This window comes from Beta vulgaris, chromosome 8, assembly GCF_026745355.1.
Source record: "Beta vulgaris subsp. vulgaris cultivar EL10 chromosome 8, EL10.2, whole genome shotgun sequence".
NCBI classification, from domain to species: Eukaryota; Viridiplantae; Streptophyta; class Magnoliopsida; order Caryophyllales; family Amaranthaceae; genus Beta; species Beta vulgaris.
This window is the reverse complement of record NC_079209.1, coordinates 56,954,211-56,972,524: the sequence shown is the minus strand read 5'-3', so window position 1 is coordinate 56,972,524 and position 18,314 is coordinate 56,954,211. Positions and strand designations below refer to the sequence as shown.

The following is an 18,314-nucleotide window of genomic DNA, read 5'->3' as shown; positions in this document are numbered from 1 at the left end:
ATATCAACTTTTTATAATTTTTACTTATACGCAATTAGAGATATTAACGTTAAAAAAACCATCTTGACAAATGTGAAAAAGCAAACGGTGCAACTATTTTAAAATGAATGAAGTATTAAATATAAAATCTTTTGTTTTTTTTAATATAAGACACATGTTTTATAAGATCGGTTTCGATAATATTTTTTTAATATATATTAGATTATTCAAACAAATTTCTTTAATAAATCCGTTTTATTTAAATTTTTTATTAGTGTGTATCAAGGATTTTAAATGATTAAAATTTGACCCAAATATTATGAGTGTTAGTTGAAAAACAGGGATTAATTAGTAAAAATAATTGATTAGATTTTACTGTCTCCTAAAACTCTTCTCCATTTCTTCTTTTTACACACTTATGTTTGCTAAAATTATTAGAAGTGTATAACTAAGCATATCTCTTAATTTGGTAATAAGTGTAGTTAGCTAATATCCAAATTCTACCATTAATTTTATTCATGCACTTAGGGTGCATTCTATTCACTTAAACTTACTAGATTTAATCAGCCCTGATACAACTTTATACTTATTTGGACATAATACACCTGATCAGACCTAATAAGTTCATAGCATGAATTGCTCAAGTACTACTAAAATGTTCCACTCATTCATTGTATTACAAATTCTTGAGTTACTAGTATTTCAAAACATTTATATCATGAATGCTTTAAAATCTATGAAAATAATATTGCATAGTATGATTCAACTTATCTTGCTGATAATGTTAACACAACTAAAATTCAACGTCAAGAAATCGTAGACCAATCTAGTCGGCTAATCCTTTGAAGTTGGAACCCCACCCTAATAAGTTGCAAGTGGCTTAAAATGAAGTCCTAAACTCGCCTTTTCCCCTAACTTTCTGCAGTGCAAAATAGTCTTCATTCATTAATACAACTAGGTTAATTAGAAAGATTCTTTGGACCACATTTTCCTACCAATTCTCCAGTCAAACCTTTTGGCGGCTAACAAGACGGCAAGGAAGTCCAAAGTACTGTGTCAACATGAATATACTAGTCTTATATGCAAGTGATGCGTGTATTAATTTCAAACCTTGTTATTTTATTATAGATTTTTTGACAAATGCAGTCGTTCAAAGTAACCAATTTGTTAATTGCAGCCCTTTGATTGCAATCTGCAGCCCTTTGATTGCAATCTGCAGCCCTTTGATTGCAATCTCTTCAAATTGCAACCTCAAATAAACCGAACACTTTTGAGTTGCAACCTAAACCCAACTTATCTTCACACCTTTCGGGTTGCAACTTAAAAGTGTTTACTTTATTTGAGGTTGCAATTGAAGATATTGAAATGAAAGGGCTGCAACTAACAAAGTGACCACTTTAAATGGATGCATTTGGCAAAATTATCATATATATACTTCATTCGTACTATAACTATGATTACACTTAAAATGTCAAAGAGTAATAGTTAGATGAATTTAGATACATTAAAAGAATAGGAGAAAAGAATGAAATTACTGCACTCAAATAGAAGTAATAGATTAAAGATGATAATTGGGACTATTTGTTGTACATGCTGCCAATTGGAGGACGATTTGATAAATGATAATGCATCTGTAATGCATAGGATGGCATCAACTGGATCTTAACAAAGAGCTGCTTGAATATCGAACCCAGTTTGACAGAAGAAGCACAGAAGTTGCCCGAAATCATTGATTCGAAGTCCCAAAAGGGCAGATTATGGGATTCTCTAGTCTCCGGTAGGCCTTCGGGTTACCTCAAATGCCTGAGAAAGGTAACATCATAATACTAAGATCCATGCTAAACTGCAACAAACAGATTGAGCAAGAAAAAAATGACAGAACGATCAAAGGTCAAGCTCATAGAGAGAGAGTGATCTCTTCTAGTCTTAGGTTTGCTGATATGCAAAGCTTTTCAGCTGTAGGTTGCTGTGATTTCTATTATTTCAACCCACGACAAACCAAATGAAACCTGGTACAATCTATTGTTTTTACCATTTTCAGTTTGAATAACACAGCAAGTTCTGCAGATAAACAGCAACATAATTGCTACACTGCTTAATACTAAACATAACAGCAACATCATCTAGGATTCTGAAAGAATCCAAAAGCAAACAACATATATGCTCATCCCAGGTGTAAATCGAAGGTATTGGTTCTCTCAAGAGAGACCACATTGCTTGGTCTCCAAGTTGTGATCTATCATTAGAGTGAAGCATATACTACAATATTGCAGAGAAATAAAATGTACTCTCCAGAACCATTTTAATCTTTCTAGAGGTAACATTCACAGTCTTCCCTACACACCTTTGACCATTTACATCTTTTACTGCGTGCAAGTAAACATCAGTTTTAAAAAGTTGATAGTCTGATGATACATATTAGAATGAATCTCACAATACCCCATCCCCACGTGATGATGATTTAATCATATATTGGCGAGAATATATGGTCAAAGATTTTTAACATCAACTTCCATAAAGGCAACACAAGATAAATAAAATGGGAGAGAGGGAGTATCTTTCAGTTCATACCAAGATCGCCTGATTTTTTTGCCAACATGCTTAAGCACTCCATGTCTCCCTCAAAGATTTAGCCTCCAAGGAAAAATGACTTTTGGCTGCACAATATGACATCAAAATTAAACTTCAATGGATAATTATAAACAACTAAAATTTAATTAGAAGCTACATAGTTAGCAGATGCTCAAACATTGAGAACTCAATAAAACAATTACAGGCTACAGCAACTCAAAGAAGTCAACTTTGCAAATTGCACATTATACTGACATAATTATGCCAAATAGGAAACAAGCTATCCATTCTTTCCATCTCTGCAAGAAATCTAAGAAACAGAGAACTCCTAGTTTTGGTTACGCCAATTGAACAGTAAAAATTTCTTGTTGCCAAAAAGATTGAACTGACACATAGGAACACCCTTCAGCATCTACAGAAAATTATTAGACAACAGATTACAAAGCTAAACAAAAAAGCAGATAAAAAGTCAAAAAATTTCCACAACCATTTACAGTTCGGCACAGTCAGGACCTTGCACAGGCCAAGGAAAAGTCTTGCCGCGTCTGTCGCTCTGGACTCATCCCAATTCTCCAAAAGGAGGCATGGACAGGCCCCTAAAGAATTTTACTTTTTCCCTTTTTGATTAAAAATGAGTTGGCCAGCCTATCGTGCCGGGCTCCTGCTAATTTTTGAAAACGATGTCCACGCACTGATCATAGCCCACCACCATGCCTCTCATCCCACCCTGGCCCATGTCCAACTCCAGAACCATCAAGCCTTAAAAAGCAGGTAAGTTATGTACTTTTGGTGGGTGCTGGTCAAAGAAACAACACTGAGAAAAACTACAGAAACAACAACACCTGCCACAAGTATACCAATAGTAACCAACTCCTTAAGAGAGAGAAAAAAAGAGCAGTCATACACATAGCAGTAACAGCTGCAGAAGAAACAAAAGATAGCCACTACATACAAGAGCAGCAACAGTATGTAATAGTGAATGTTGCAACTAATTTTGAACTGAACAAGTATATGTGGAACTAAAGAATCCTATATTTAATACGCCCTAAAAGAATTTTAGACTTTCCGTTCAGAACTGTTTAAGCAATAGTGTTGCTTCATCTAGGCAGTGATCACTGATCATGGCACTGACCATGTCACAGACTCACAGTGGTTCAATTTTCACAACTCAGTTTATGGTGCACTGATTAAGGATGAGCACACATAGAACAAGGACATAAGATAGATCTGTATTGCTATCATGGTAATCAGGACAATACAAATTTTTACATGCGAGTGGTAAACCCTCTCCCAAGGTATTGCTTCTCTACAATTTTCTGAATAAATCCCCTTCTCTTCCTCCTCCATTCATAAGTAGAAGATTTCTTCTCTAATCCACAGCCATTATCCTTGAGAGTTAAGGTGACCCTCCTAGCCTTTACAGATCCTTACGACACTACACTTTGAGCATCTAAATATATTAGAAATTACCATAATAGATTAAAATATAATAGCAGCACTTTGATTCTTAAGTCTTAACAAATTTCATAAAAAATGGACCATATACTGCGTATTAACACTTCCATCATTGAATAAGTTCATTGGTATTTAGCTCCTCAACAGTGCACCTAGGCTACCATTATACGCCAAAGAAGTCTCTGGGAACAAAGTGCATGTATAAAAGGACAGCTCAAATAAATGTGTGCTATGCAGCATTAGACCGAAAAAATCTCGTTCAATATTTAAATTAAGGAAGAAAGAATTACCTGTGAGCCAAGCAGAATCAAGATTGCAGTTACAAAAGTTCTTCCAATTTGACTCACCACTCCCTGGCTTTTGTTACATTCAAAGAGAATTACCGGAGCAAGCAGCGTCCTTATGATTTTGGAGCTTAAAGAGAATTACCAAAGGAAGCAATGAGAATTCGCTTTGATGGAGGTTTTCAGAGATATTGTGGTTGTAGTATTGTTTTTTCAATCCTCTTCTTTCCTTCCCTCCAGTAGCCATTAATATCACATGCATCCTTCTTTCTTATCTCAATTTCAATACCGGTACAGCCTTGTCTGATTTTCCTTCATCAATGTCTTGTTGTTATGGGCATCTCTGAACATAAATGCTTTGTGAAACCATTCACATCATTATATCTCATACTACAAAAAGACGCCAAATGTTAGAGATATAAAAAAAATGTTCATCATTGATGTTATGTTCTGTTACATGTAATACCACCTTTTGAGCAGCTCCAATATTTCTTCTACAGGTTCTAAAAGTGTCCACAAATAGGTACAAAAGAAGTATATTGAATGCATTTCATTAAAAAATTGCCTTTAAATTTATTCTCAAATTGTAGTTTGGGATCAAATACCCTTTCAGCCTCCCATATGGTGCCACATTTAGCATACATGTCTATCAAAGGACTTGGAAGGTGATTATCGCAGTCATCAAACTGATTCTTCAGAAGGTATCCATACATCTCTCTTCCTAATCTAACAGCTCCTAATTCTTCACAGGCAGGAAAGAGTATCATAAAAGTAACAGGGCTTGGTTCAATTCCTTCTTTCAGCATTCTATCAAAGAGATTGAGTGCCTCATGTTCCTGCCTTCTGTTGATGTAACCTGCCATCAATGTGTTCCAAGTAACTGTATTCCTGTTTCTTGCTCTCCAGAAAACTTCTATTGCTGAGTTTATATCACTGCATTTTGCATACATATCAACCAGTGCACTTGAAACAAATATATTAGAGTCAAACCCTTTCCTGATTATATAAGCATGAAGTTCCTTCCCATGGCGTGATGAACCTAAATCAGCGCAAGCTGCAAGAGCACCAGTAACAGCGACAGGATTTGGTTGAATTGAATACCGTAATATTTGTGAAAGAAAGTTACCACAATGAGGCGATTGCATGGCCTGAAAAAAATTCAGAGCTTCATGACTAAGGCCAGATTGCTGATAACCAGATATTAAAATGTTGAACGTGACAACATTTGGTAGCAGACCCATCTCAGACATTTCATACAGCAATTGATATACTTCCTCAGTTCTGCCATCTCTAAAACAGGCAGCAAGCATTGTGTTATAAGTAATAACATCAGGTGTTGGACCAGAGTCTTTCATGGATTCAAAAAGTGTAAGAGCTGATACCACATTTCCCTCACTCATGTAAGCTGCGACCATCTCATTGCATATAAAAGTGCTTTTGTGCTTTATCCTGATGAAAATATTTTCGGCATCATCAATCCTTCCGCATTTCCAATACATACCAATTAATGATCCATCAACATGAGGATCCCCATGAAGGCCAAGTTTAATAGCATGTCCATGAATAGCTTTTCCTAAATCTAGATCCTTCATGCCCGCACAAGCTGGTAGAATGCTGACAATTGTCAAGACATTAGGTGTTAAGAAAGTCCAAATCATCTTAAAAAATGCATCTAAAGCATCTCTATAAAATTCGTTCTGATTAAAGCCTGAGATTATTCCATTCCAAGTGTTCTCTAGTGGCCTCACCCCTTTCCTTTGCATCTCTTCTAGAATTTCCAGAGCCAATTCAATTTCTCCATTCATGGCAAGGCCAGAGAGAAGCGCATTCCACGAAATCAAATCGGCTTCCACACCTTCCAACTCCATCCTGCAAAACGTGTCCATCGCCTCTCCAACAAGACCATTAACCATATAAGCTACAATAAGGGCAGTCCAAGAAACCACATCCCTAACCATCATCATGTCGAAAACACTGTTTGACAATCTCAATACCCCACAATTTGTATACATATCAATAAGAGCATTCCCAACAAACACATCCTCATCAAGCCCCCTCCTCATAGCATACCCATGAACCATTCTACCAATTCTTCCATCTTTCATCACAGAACAAGCTTTTAAAATAGTTGGTAAAAGATATCTATCAGGCAACATTCCATTATTTACCATCATCTCAAAAACTGAAAAAAGATCAACCCACTTCTCGGCTCGACAATACGAGTTGATCAAAGCAGCATGTGAGGATACTGTTCTCTTAGGAATTTCATCAAACAGCTTTTGTGCATCATTCAACAAATAAAGACTCTTTGCATACGCAACCACTAGCATATTTCCTATAAAAGCATCAACCTTTAAAGCACCCACTTTAACAATTCGCCCATGAATTTGTTTACAATCGTAAGATTTACTGTAGTTCGTGTTAACTTGGTTCAAAAGAGAGAAACATTCAACAAATTCATCTTCCCCAACTTGATGATTGGAATTGCGAAAACCATTATCATGTTGATTTCTCAAGAAAATTTGGTTTTTAGGATGTGGGAAATTTGTAAAACCCAGAATTTGAGGTACTGAAGCATCAATTTTGAATTTTGGCGCTAAATTGAGCTTACAGTGAAGAGAAATGATGAAAGAAGTGTTATGAAATGGAGTGAAAGGAAGTAATGACATTGCAAACAAAATTATTGGAAATGATTAGAAGAGAAGAAGTGTTGAAATTGCGAGTTAAGGGGAAAAAGTTTGGGAATTTTTGACAGATTATAGAGCTGAGGTTTATTGCTCCATAAGAGCATGAGAGGTTGAAAACGTTCGGGAAGTTTTGTTGTGTATAATGATAATACTTCACTTGCCTCCAAAATCAAATCCAAATTATAGGGGTTCACGTGGCATGGAAAATTTAGACATGGCGAAATTGACCCAACTCGAAATTTCATTTGGACATGAAAATAAAGACTCAAACTTCGAAGTAACCTCAAAATTCTGTGTGATCGGAATCAATCTAACGAAGCCAAAATTAAAATGGACTTGATCCTTGATTGACTTAAATTGAAACTGATCCAACTTGAAATTGGCTTGTACATTAATGACATTCACTCAAAACGCCATATAATAGTATAAGAATCATATAACTGATAGTATAAAATTATTTATGCGATTCCAACCATCAGCTTAAGTTTTGATTGGAGCACGAGAAATAATTTTATACTCTAATAATGACAAATGTGCAAGAAGATGTGTTTATAAACCCATAATTCTAAGCGCTTTTAGAAACGCCTAAGAATTTGTATTTGTAGGCACATGCCCAAAAATCTTTTTCGTGGTTTGATTGTGAAATTATACCTATGAATTCTGGTGTTGACACATCAAAGTTACATTTTTGATAGCCCTCGATACTCGGACATAACTACATCTACATTCTACCCAGTATATAGAATACCCACCTCCTATTGGACTATTAAAAAATAATTATTAATGATCAGTTGACTTCTACCATATTAAATTATTCGTATTTAATTGTAGTGGATAAATCATTCACTTATAAAATAAGTTTTATCCTTCCTACATTATTCTTTATTCTCAAGCTTTTATAGGCGATTAAAAACTTAATGAAAGAAAGGTATTAAACACACTTGGAGACATTCTTGATTCTTAAACCACATTGTCCCATCAATCATTTAAGGTCTCCTTACGTAGGTCAGCAATCAAGACAAAGCACATGACAATTGGCAACTCCTTAGTCCTTACAGAGATGCAATAATAATGATCTTTAATTATTGAAAGATGAAGTAATATACACATATATATATATCTCCATCAAAGGAGACTGGAAAATGGATAAAACTAGTAACAGGAAGTTTCAACCACCAATAAATATAGGGGGGAAAATAACAAGTAAAGAAAAAGAGAGAAAAACAGGGTTGCAACTGCAAACCATATATAGATTACTATGCATCTCAAATTGGTACATTTTCGAGAAGAAAATTACAACCCCGCTCACTCATATACGATACACCGATAATTCAGCGGATACTAACAAAGTTCTTCAATACAGTTCTGGACCAATATGAAAGTGAAGCAATGGAACTTCCCAAGCCATGTACGGATGTCCCTCGAACTGACGGTCGATTTTACACTAAGACATGGCACATGCTAATCTGCAACAAAGATACTCAGCAAGAAGAATATGCCCAAAGCCAGTTTTTGAGAGCCATCCAGAGAGAGAATGCACCAATGGAACTTTCAAGTAGGCACTCAAGTTTCCTCATCAGGGGGGTTTTGGCGTCTTCTCACACGGCGGGTCCAAGTGACGGAAGCACCATCAGAGGAATCCTCGACCTCTACAGAAGCAGGGTTTGGTGCAGCCTCAAGATTATCTCTCTGTAGCCTAGCAGATCTTCTCCTACCACCCGGTCGTGCTCGAGTTCGTGCCCTAGATGTACCAGACCAGCTACTGCTCCTAGGGCTAGGTGATGGAGCAAAAACCCGAAGGAAGAAAAATATGGTGAACCAACCACGCTCGTCGTCTGCAGGGTAAGTGGTATCATCATCTTGATCTTCACCAAAGGAAGATTGGATGGTACTAAGCACATCAGCTATATCCCTTTGCCTCTCAAGTCGTCTCCAATTACGTTGCCTCTCTGGATCAGCCTCGGAAGGCCTTACTTGAGGGTGGTCTACCCTTGCATGCTTTCTCAGATCAGTGTAGTTGCCAGTAAACTCACAGGTCTCACAGGCACAGCTCCTGATTTTGGCATTCATAAAATCACGAGCTGACTCTGCAACAACCCACCCACTAATTTGTCCACGACATAGAGGACAAACAAGTTTCTGCTGTAGTTTATGCATGCTGGCAATGTCTGCAGCATTAGAACCTTGAGATTTCCCTTCTTCCTGTGAGCTTACCACTGTTTCTACGGCCACGATGTCTACCGACTGCACGGGGGCCTCAGCACCTTCTTCTGATGGTATTTCTGTTGGAGCTTCTACAAAAGACTTGCGAAACTGGTCAAGACAATTGGAGTGTCGATAGCTGGTGTCACACATGTAAGGACGGCAACCCTTGTCAGATGCTGAACAAACAAGGAGCACAGCATTGTGAGGATGCTCCATACAAACAGAGCACCTGGCATCCTCCCATTCTTTTAAGTCTTCCTCTGTTGCTGGAGGAAATTTGGCTTTAGATTCACATGTAAAATTTGAGCTGCAAGGGACTGGTGACTTTCTAGACCTCTCAAAAGAAACAGAACGATCTCTTCTTGTCTTAGGCATGTTGAAATGCTAAAAAATAAATTCTGATACCTAGATCACATGGAGAGACCAAATGCAAATGATTAGGTTAACCCAAGTATAGAACAGCAGTAGTTAAAATAAAAAGTCTAGTATGAGACTATTCCCACAACATTCTGAGGGAAAATTTCCCCTTTCTTGGATGGTTAACTTGATGTCTCACAATGAGTTACTCTAAGACAGTCTCACCAAATACTTGCTCTAATCAACTCCATAAATCTGCCAATTACATGATGATCCCTAGTCCCTACATGGGGAAACCATAAATGAGCAAAGCAGACCCATATGTTGCAGAAATATATATATACTACTTATCTGGTATTACAGGATTGTTCAAGGAAACGAGACCTCAACAGTACTTAAATAGTATGCACACATTGATAAGCATAGCACTCAACCAAGCCATTAGGGGAAAGGGAAAAGGAGGGTAAGCTTCATGATGTCATGAAGAAAGAGGTCTTGCCAACTAAACTAGCCATTTTAGTTCAAACAACATTGCAGATCTGCAGATAAAGCAACAATACCAGTATGATATTTAAGCGTAACATATGCATGATGACAAGAAAAATTAAATTCAAGAAACTATATATCATCCCATTTATCATTGAAGCTTGGTATGATCTCTATAGATACATAATGCTAACTGTTAACTCCTCTTCCAAACATGTCAACACCATGCACATCCTCATGAAAAAGCCCCACAGGGAGCTGGACACCCCGATTGCATCAGTCAGGAAATGTTAGCAACTGACACCCTAGGCCTCAAGAGCACTAAGACATGCCGAATTCTGGTAACATCCCCCACAAGAGTCGAACAGAAAATCTCATCATTCACCCAACATCCTTAGCTAATGAGTCATTATACCAACTGGCTGTTGCTGAACCCACAGCAGCACCATCATGTACATCTCTAATATGACATCAAATTTTTGGATAGTTCCATTAGCAGGCATTCCAAATTACATTTCTCATGACCTTCTCTTATAATGTCAATACACCATAGACACAACAATAAACACCGGCTGAGAATTTGAGCTAAAACATAAACCAGACAACCTCAAACACAGCATTCAGCGTGAACTTTTAAATAGAGGAAATGTCTGCATACATCTCGGCCTTTCCAACCCTAATCATGGCATGGTGACATGGTCCATACTAGGTTGCTGTAGCAGTAACCAACCAAAGGTGTATCTTTCAGCCACTTAATTCTTCAAATGATCAAATCCTTGATAGTTTTGTTAAGCCCTCTTAGCAACATATCGTGTAGAACTTTCGCTTCCTTGATAGATAGCACGCCGAAGCGCTTTCATACAACTAAACGCCCCAATGTTCCCAAGCTCTACTAAAATTCACAACCAAATCCACGAATCACCATCATTTTATTACGCCTCCTCGCTTAATCAAATTGCTTCAATTTCCAGCACAACCAAGCAAGAAAAAACCCAAACCAATTCGCCAACGACGAACTACCAAAGAATAAACTAATATTATCAAAGCAAACATATCCACTACAAATAATCTCCACATAAAGAATAAAAACCTAAACATACATAATAAAGAAAGCTAAACAACAATTAGGAAGCAAATTTATCAGTTTAAAAACATCTTCACCATACAAATTACTCAAACTTACATTTCGTTCATTCAAAACAACAATCAATCAACAGCGGCAGAACACCACCGTCCACCGCCTAAAACCAACAACTACCAGACCAAACAACTAAAGAACAAAACCCTAATTAAAGATCTATCGAAGAGAAAAAAAGATAATTCATTTGCAAACAAAATTACAGAAATCAGTTCAGAATTAGGGTTCTTAGAATCAGGAATTATTACCAGATAAACTAAAGATGGTTTAATTTGAATCAGCTAGGGTTTTTCGAACGACGACTTGAATTCTTCCGAAATAAATGAAATCAAATTGTTGAAGATTGTTTGATCTGCAACTAGTAGTAGGAGAGAGAAAGAAGAGATGCTTCGTTGCACTGGTTCTACAAACTCTTCTCCGTGAGGAGAGAGAAAGAAGAGAGAGAAAGAGAAAATGGTGTAAGAGAGAGAAAATGGACAAAAGGTGGATGAGTGTAGGCCGACTTTATTTATAAGCAACTTTTTGTGCTGATGTGGAAATGGGAGGGTTTTTTTTTACTTTTTTTGAATTTGAAAATTTCGGAGAAATTAAGGCTTGAGAGTACTTCAACGGCCTACTCTGTTTGATTTTCAATCAAGTATTTAAATAGTTCCCATTTTCAGAAGGAGAAATTCACAAAGAATAGGAGTTAGCTCAAGTGGCAAGACGCTCCTTTGAGGTCAACGGTTCGATCCTTACTTGGGGTATTTTCTTAACATGCTATGCATGTCTTACCAGCCAATGTGTGTGTTTCCTACAGGCTAGTAGCCTTGTAGGGGTTAGCTTTTGGGCTGAAAAAAAAAGAAGGAGAAATTCACAAGAGGATCCCTAATTATAGATTACTTTCTAAATCAATTATAAGTAACTCGTGACCTATGAAAATCACAAGATAGTAAACTTGAAACCTGTAGAGAATAATCCATAATGGAGACTCATAAAAAAAAGGGTAATAGTTGAGCTATCTCTTGTGAATTTTTCTTTTTCACAATTATTAAGAATAACATATTTCCACATCTACTTGCTACTCCCTCAATCGCAGAAAGATCTGAACACTTATTGACACACATAATTAAGAAGTAGATGTGTTAGTACTAAGAACACTTTCATTTTATGTTGTGTTTCTAGTTTTTTTTTGGGGCTCCACTGGGGACCCCTCGATAAGAAGAAGGACCATATTGGATTGCATTTCGTTTAGGTAAATCAGCCCAACTACACAGGTCAACGCTTGAGGGTAGGAGGATATGAGGGAATCCCTACCTCTAAGTCACAATGTGAATTCCTCACCACCTTCACCAACACAAGCTTGGTATGTTGTGTTTTTGGTTGCTATTGTTGTAATTTGACTTACACATCAATCATCATAGTATTGAGTACATAATACTTTAAGGACAACGAGTCGTTTGAAATTTAATGGGAACATCTGTGGTTCTTCCAAAGTTCTCCGAAACTAGATGACACTAACTTAGAGGTGATGCATCCTAGCATTCTTAAATATTTTAACATAAGACCAGCTTTTAACATTTAGTTTAGTCGATCCCTCGCAACAACACCCAAACTCAATTACCATCTAATCATGTAAGCGAGCCCCACATCCATTTTCACTAGTAACATTTTTCATTGTATTGACCTATGTTTTTAGCGTTGACTATCTATATATATATATATAGGGATGGCAACTCAGATTGAATCCGATTCTAGTTCATTCCGATCTGAAAGAAAAAATCCGAGTCAACTCCGACAAAAAAGTGATCCGACTCCGAATTCGAGTTGGAAGAGGGTCGGAGTCGGATCTCATAAAATAATCTGAATCCGAATCTGACTCTGACTTTGAGTCAATCAATTTTTTTTCTTACTTATGTTAATGTACTCCCTCCGTCCCATAATATAAGTCTTGATTCTGTTTTTACGCGGGAATTAAGGTAAAGTGGAATCTTCTTTTATTTGAATAAAAATAATCATTTTTATTGGGAAACACTTGCATTGTGTTTTTCTTTTTAATAAAAAATAAAAACTGACATTAATGTTGTATGGTTTAATGTGTAGAGTAGTTCAATGGGGTAAAAGATTCCATTTTGTCATTAATGATGGTGCATTGAAAGCTGAAATTATGAGGACATTTTGGAAATTATATTATTTTCATGAGGATATTTTGGGCATAATTATTGATTGAAAATAGAAATAAGACTTATATTTTGGGACACCTTATAAGGAAAGGGGACTTATATTATGGGACGGAGGGAGTATTATTTATGTATAACATGGTTGCAACTTTCAGCCAATTGTATCATATAGGAATTTCCCATGAAAAAAATGATTGTTAAAAATAATAGCAATCTTTAGATTATTTGTACTATATAAGATTTCCATATGATTATTAGAATAAATTGTAATGATTAGATTTATTGTATTATAGAAGACTATTCTATTATAAAAAATAGGCAGAAAAATAAGTTAGACAGAGTTCGGAGTCGGATGTTCGAATTTCATGTCGGGTGAGATTCATAGTCAGATGTCCAGATTTAAGTCGGATTCGAATTTTCGGAGTCGAGTGTCGGAGTCGAATTTAAAATCCTACTTCTTGTAAGGTCGAAGTCGGATTATGCATAATCCGGTCCAAGTCCGACATGTTACCATTCCTATAATATAGGTGATATGATGTTTTTCTTTCTATTTTTCACTATGGGGATTGGGGAAGTCTAATATGAAAAACCAAGGAAAAATAAAGAGCGATAAAAGAAAATTCGGTTTTTTCACCAGGTACCCCTGTACTTTAACAAAATTCATGGGGTACCCCTAACTTTAAACTAATGCACAAGGTACCCTTATTATTTAAGTTAAATGCACCAAATACCCTTAATGACTAACGGTGTCAAGTTTCCGTTAGTCATTAGGGTTAATTAACTCCTTTAATCCTAATTAAACCCTAATTAAGCCCTAATTAAGCCCTAATTAACTAACTAAACCCTAGCTTCATAACTTGAAACCCTAACCCCCAACCACCACCAAACCACCACCACCTCCCTTCCTCTCCCCTAACCCACCACCCCTCCAACAACCCCAGCCCCCCACCCAGCCCCCTCCCCCTCGCCGGCAACCCCTCTCCGTTGCCGGCAACCACCTCCCTCTCGCGCCCACCCCACCCCCGACAGCGTACCCCCCTCCCCTAGCAGCAACCACCACCATTCTTGATTTCAAAACCTGTTTTCAAAAAACAATTTCAAAATCATTTTCGAAAATCAATTTCGAAAACATTTTCGAAAATCATTTTCGAAAAGGTTTTTGAAAATGGTTTTCGAAAACATTTTCGAAATCAAGAACCATTTTCGAAAAGGTTTTTGAAAATGGTTTTCGAAAACATTTTCGAAATCAAGAACCATTTTCGAAAAGGTTTTTGAAAATGGTTTTCGAAAACCTTTTGCGAAAATTTGCGAAAACCTTTTGAAATCATTTTCGAAATCAGTTTTGAAATCAGTTTTTGAAATCAAGAAAATCAATGAAGAAGAAGGAGAGAGAAATTAAGAACAGCGTTCGCGGGGGTGGGGGAAATCGACGGGAATGGGGGAGGGGATAGGGCTACGAGGGATGGGGGAGGGTGGCTGCCGTGGGGGTGTGGGAGGGGAGGGGTGATGCGGGGGGGTGGGGGAAGGGTGGTTGCTGTGAAGGGTGGGTAAAGGAGGGGAGGGGTGTTGCAGGTGGTGGTGAGTGGGTGGGGGAGGGGCCGGGGAAGGTAGAAGAGGATGTAGTGTGTGGGTGGTAGTTAGGGTTAGGGTTTAGGTTGGGGGTGGGTGTGGAGGTGTTAGGGTTAGAAGGCTTAATTAGAGTTAGAAGGCTAATTAGGATTAATGACTAACGGAAACTTAACGCCGTTAGTCATTAAGGGCATTTGGTGCATTTTATTGAAACAATAAGGGTACCTTGTGCATTAGTTTAAAGTTAGGGGTACCCCATGAATTTTGTTAAAGTACAGGGGTACCTGGTGAAAAAACCGAAGAAAAAAAGAAGTATACAAAGAGCAAGTGACATACACGTACAAGTACAAATGTACAATCATACATAGTGAACATGAAAAACTTGAGTCAATGTGCTGACAAATTACACTGTACCCCCATGAGGTTATGACAACATATTTGGTGATAAAAAGTATTTTCAAATTTATTAAAGAAAATTATAAGGTAAAATTTCGAAAAATGATTTTATAAAAGGTAGTTCATCGTAAGATATATGATTAACAAAATTAACCAAAGTTGTTTACATATGATCAGAAATTTAAACCAAGTTTCCTATTAGTCCCTTTTGCAAGATTGTACATATCATAAGTTGATACATTTCATAAGGAAGAGTATATGTTTAAGATTTCCTTGAGTCATTTAGGCATTCGTCATGGAGATTGTACTGAAGTACCTAGAATTGAAAGTCCATATTTTTAAGGTAGTCTCAAGGTTCAGGACGTTAAGAACTTCAGAGTTTGCCTAGCATTTGGGCTTAGGGGAAAAACTTTGTTTACCCAGTGAGTAATCCACCCACTAAAGATAGACAGTTATAATGATATATGTATCAATCTCCGGGCTTTAGGCATTAAGTTTGTACTGTGTTTTGTGTTATATATCTCCAACTTTAGTTTAGCTGGAAAATTGAATTAATAATCCGAATTAAACCCTTTGCGGCAGGCATATAATGCCATGCCAATAAGGCAATCAGTGTTCAACTCCATGCCATATTCCATGCATGGATGATTGGATTATGATGAGCCTTAATGGATTATAAACAACAATAGAGGCGCCAAGTTTTGAATAGCCTCATTTATAAACAAAAATAGAGGCAAGATTCACACTGTTCACAGTTGGAAAAAAAATAAAGAATCAAGAACTCAGAGATCATATGCACAAGCCTTTCCTAAAATTGATCATTTGGTCAATTAACACATAGCCCGTTGGAGAGCGAGCACACGTTGTCCACTGGAAGTTTCAACAGGAATTCCCTACTTACAGACTGGTGCAAAACACAAACTCAAATGTCTACTTGAAGCTTAAGTTCCTAAAAGCCGTTAAACCACATAATTTGGCACCGGATGGCAAAAGCAGCGTCTCAGGCACCCTGTTCCTGACTTCATGGTACTGTCATGCTAAGATATTTACAGAGTAGAGGAATTTTGCTTGTGTTTTTTCTATTTTACTTGATATTCATCTTGGCTGAAATGGCCCGTAATTCTTTAGCTATATCAGAGAAAGATGGTCTAGACTTAGGATCAGCCGACCAACACTTCTCCACTAGCGATCTCCATATGGGGTCGCACCAGCTTGGGATTTCAGGTTGCAGAGTTCCTTTGATTTTCCCAGCTGAGAGATGAGAAGAGTGCATTGATTCAAGAAATGATGGTAAAGAAATAATGATGAGAAGAATAAGAGTGCAGTTCAGTACTCCATCTGTTCCTTATGGGAGCAGCCAAGTATGGGTTAGACGCTCCAACAGGATACTAGCTTGTTAAATATGACTTGATGCTAGATATAGATCATTAGCAAATTCTACATCTGTAGCATGGTTTTACCTAATAAACCGTTAAAATTTTTGTATGTTGAAGTTTTGGCGATCAGTTGCAGCATGAAACAGAACATAATGTTGCTCTTCAAATATCTTCTGTATGACATTCATGTTCAGCATGGCAAAGTAAGAGTAAAGAAAGCATACATACCTATTATGTCTCCTGAACGCATGCCTGCATATGGTTCCTCCCCCGTCCAGAGTTCCCACATCAAAATTCCGAAGGAGTAAACATCAAACTTGTTTATGCCAATTTTGTACCAAGTACGCAAAAGGAAAAGGGAACCAACAACGAGATCTTTACACTATGGCAATCAACATTAACGGATAAATTAAATATGTAAAGGAAATAAAATAATAAAAAGACAAATGAATTGTTGACGCGGAAAACCCAAATTGGGAAAAACCGCGGGTGATGCTCTTGATCACCAATCCACTAATATGCCGACGGCGTCATACAAGGGTAGAATACAATATCAAGCTTTCTTGTGCCACTATGGAAAATATTAGAGTAGAGAATAAAGAACATGAATGTGTGCGGGAGAGAGAAGTAGTAGAAGAAAACTAGGTTACATTGAACTACTATATATATAGGTGGGATATCCTTCAAAGATGCTTCCAAACTCCCTTGAAGATAGGTAGTGCCTTGATTATCTCTAACTTCCTCCTTATTTTCCTCCAACAGTTATACCCAAAGTCAATGCCAATCCCATGATTCTTGTTAACTGATATTTAATTCCTTCTTTGCTAATATGAAATTTTCCGGGCCCAACAATTGCCCCTAATTGATGACACTTGCTCAACCGTCTTGGGAAGTGGCATCAATTACACTATTCCCTTAATCTTCTCCTTCAAATGGCTTCAAGTTTGTTCATTTCGGACGCCGACGTCGTTATCAGAGAACACTATGTCGTCTGCCGCCGTCACGTGATGTGATGACTACTGTCGCCGTCATCCTTGATGACGCCAAAATCGTCAAGGGACGTCAGACGGCGTCATGGACATCAGACGCGTCAGGACGCCAGATGACGACGTCCATAAACTCCTGGCTGTTTTTAGAACTCTTGACGACCTGCTTCCTAACGGCGTCACTGCCGCTGCTGAGACGGCGACAACTGTTGAATATGCCCCTGTTGCAGAAGACAAAGATGCCATGGAGATAAATTAATTTTCAGTGTTAGTTTTTTGTGTGTAAAAGTCGTTGCATATGTTTACCGTGTGTAATCAAATGTATGTTTGTAAGTATGTATGTGCGTATGTATACGACTTTTCCATCGTGACTAGAGGTTTAGTTTTAAAACTAAACGTTGTCATCCAGGATATGTCGTCAAGTGTAGGGCCCTTATGTTTGTATGAATGTGTGTACGTATGTGTGTAGGTACCTTTGATGTTTGAAACCACTTGCAGTGTTAATTGTTAAGAAGGGCTAATTTGCCTCTTCTAATTAATTGCTTGTGGTGTTTTGTATGTTGTTGTGATGACTTCTTAAGGTGTGTGTCCCTTTTTGTATAGAAGTCACGTTGTATTCACCTGAACGCCGTCGAACCTTGATGCCCCAGCTTAAAACTGTCGCCG

General features: G+C 37.4%; 2 protein-coding genes across 8 annotated transcripts; both read right to left on the bottom strand.

Moving 5' to 3' along the window:
- Positions 1–1,381: 1,381 nt before the first annotated feature.
- Positions 1,382–7,137, bottom strand: LOC104902091 (pentatricopeptide repeat-containing protein At1g19720). Of its 4 annotated transcripts, none has more exons than XM_010689762.4 (4): positions 4,759–7,137; positions 4,296–4,679; positions 2,551–2,636; positions 1,382–1,782 (listed from the first exon to the last, which is right to left on the bottom strand). In XM_010689762.4, exon 1 carries the CDS (start codon positions 6,956–6,958, stop codon positions 4,793–4,795), a length of 2,166 nt encoding a protein of 721 aa, XP_010688064.2. In that variant the 5' UTR covers positions 6,959–7,137; the 3' UTR covers positions 1,382–1,782; positions 2,551–2,636; positions 4,296–4,679; positions 4,759–4,792. The 4 variants fall into 4 exon arrangements, with proteins under 4 accessions (XP_010688064.2, XP_010688065.2, XP_048490239.1 ...); XM_010689763.4 differs by having other exon boundaries at positions 4,895–7,137; XM_048634282.2 differs by having other exon boundaries at positions 1,382–1,822; positions 4,296–7,137.
- A 900-nt stretch (positions 7,138–8,037) lies between these two features.
- LOC109133528 (uncharacterized) lies at positions 8,038–16,907 on the bottom strand. 4 transcript variants are annotated; one of them, XM_019251431.3, is made up of 3 exons: positions 11,411–11,653; positions 9,685–9,821; positions 8,038–9,586 (listed from the first exon to the last, which is right to left on the bottom strand). In XM_019251431.3, the coding sequence occupies exon 3, from the start codon at positions 9,554–9,556 to the stop codon at positions 8,540–8,542; it is 1,017 nt and encodes a 338-aa protein (XP_019106976.2). In that variant the 5' UTR covers positions 9,557–9,586; positions 9,685–9,821; positions 11,411–11,653; the 3' UTR covers positions 8,038–8,539. The 4 variants fall into 4 exon arrangements, with proteins under 4 accessions (XP_019106976.2, XP_048490242.1, XP_048490243.1 ...); XM_048634285.2 differs by having other exon boundaries at positions 9,764–9,821; XM_048634286.2 differs by lacking the exons at positions 9,685–9,821; positions 11,411–11,653 and adding an exon at positions 16,891–16,907.
- Positions 16,908–18,314: the final 1,407 nt, after the last annotated feature.

Bases quoted from the DNA above. Each gene is read 5' to 3' on its own strand.
- LOC104902091 (XM_048634282.2), bottom strand. From the start codon at position 6,958: ATGTCATTACTTCCTTTCACTCCATTTCATAACACTTCTTTCATCATT.
- LOC109133528 (XM_048634286.2), bottom strand. From the start codon at position 9,556: ATGCCTAAGACAAGAAGAGATCGTTCTGTTTCTTTTGAGAGGTCTAGA.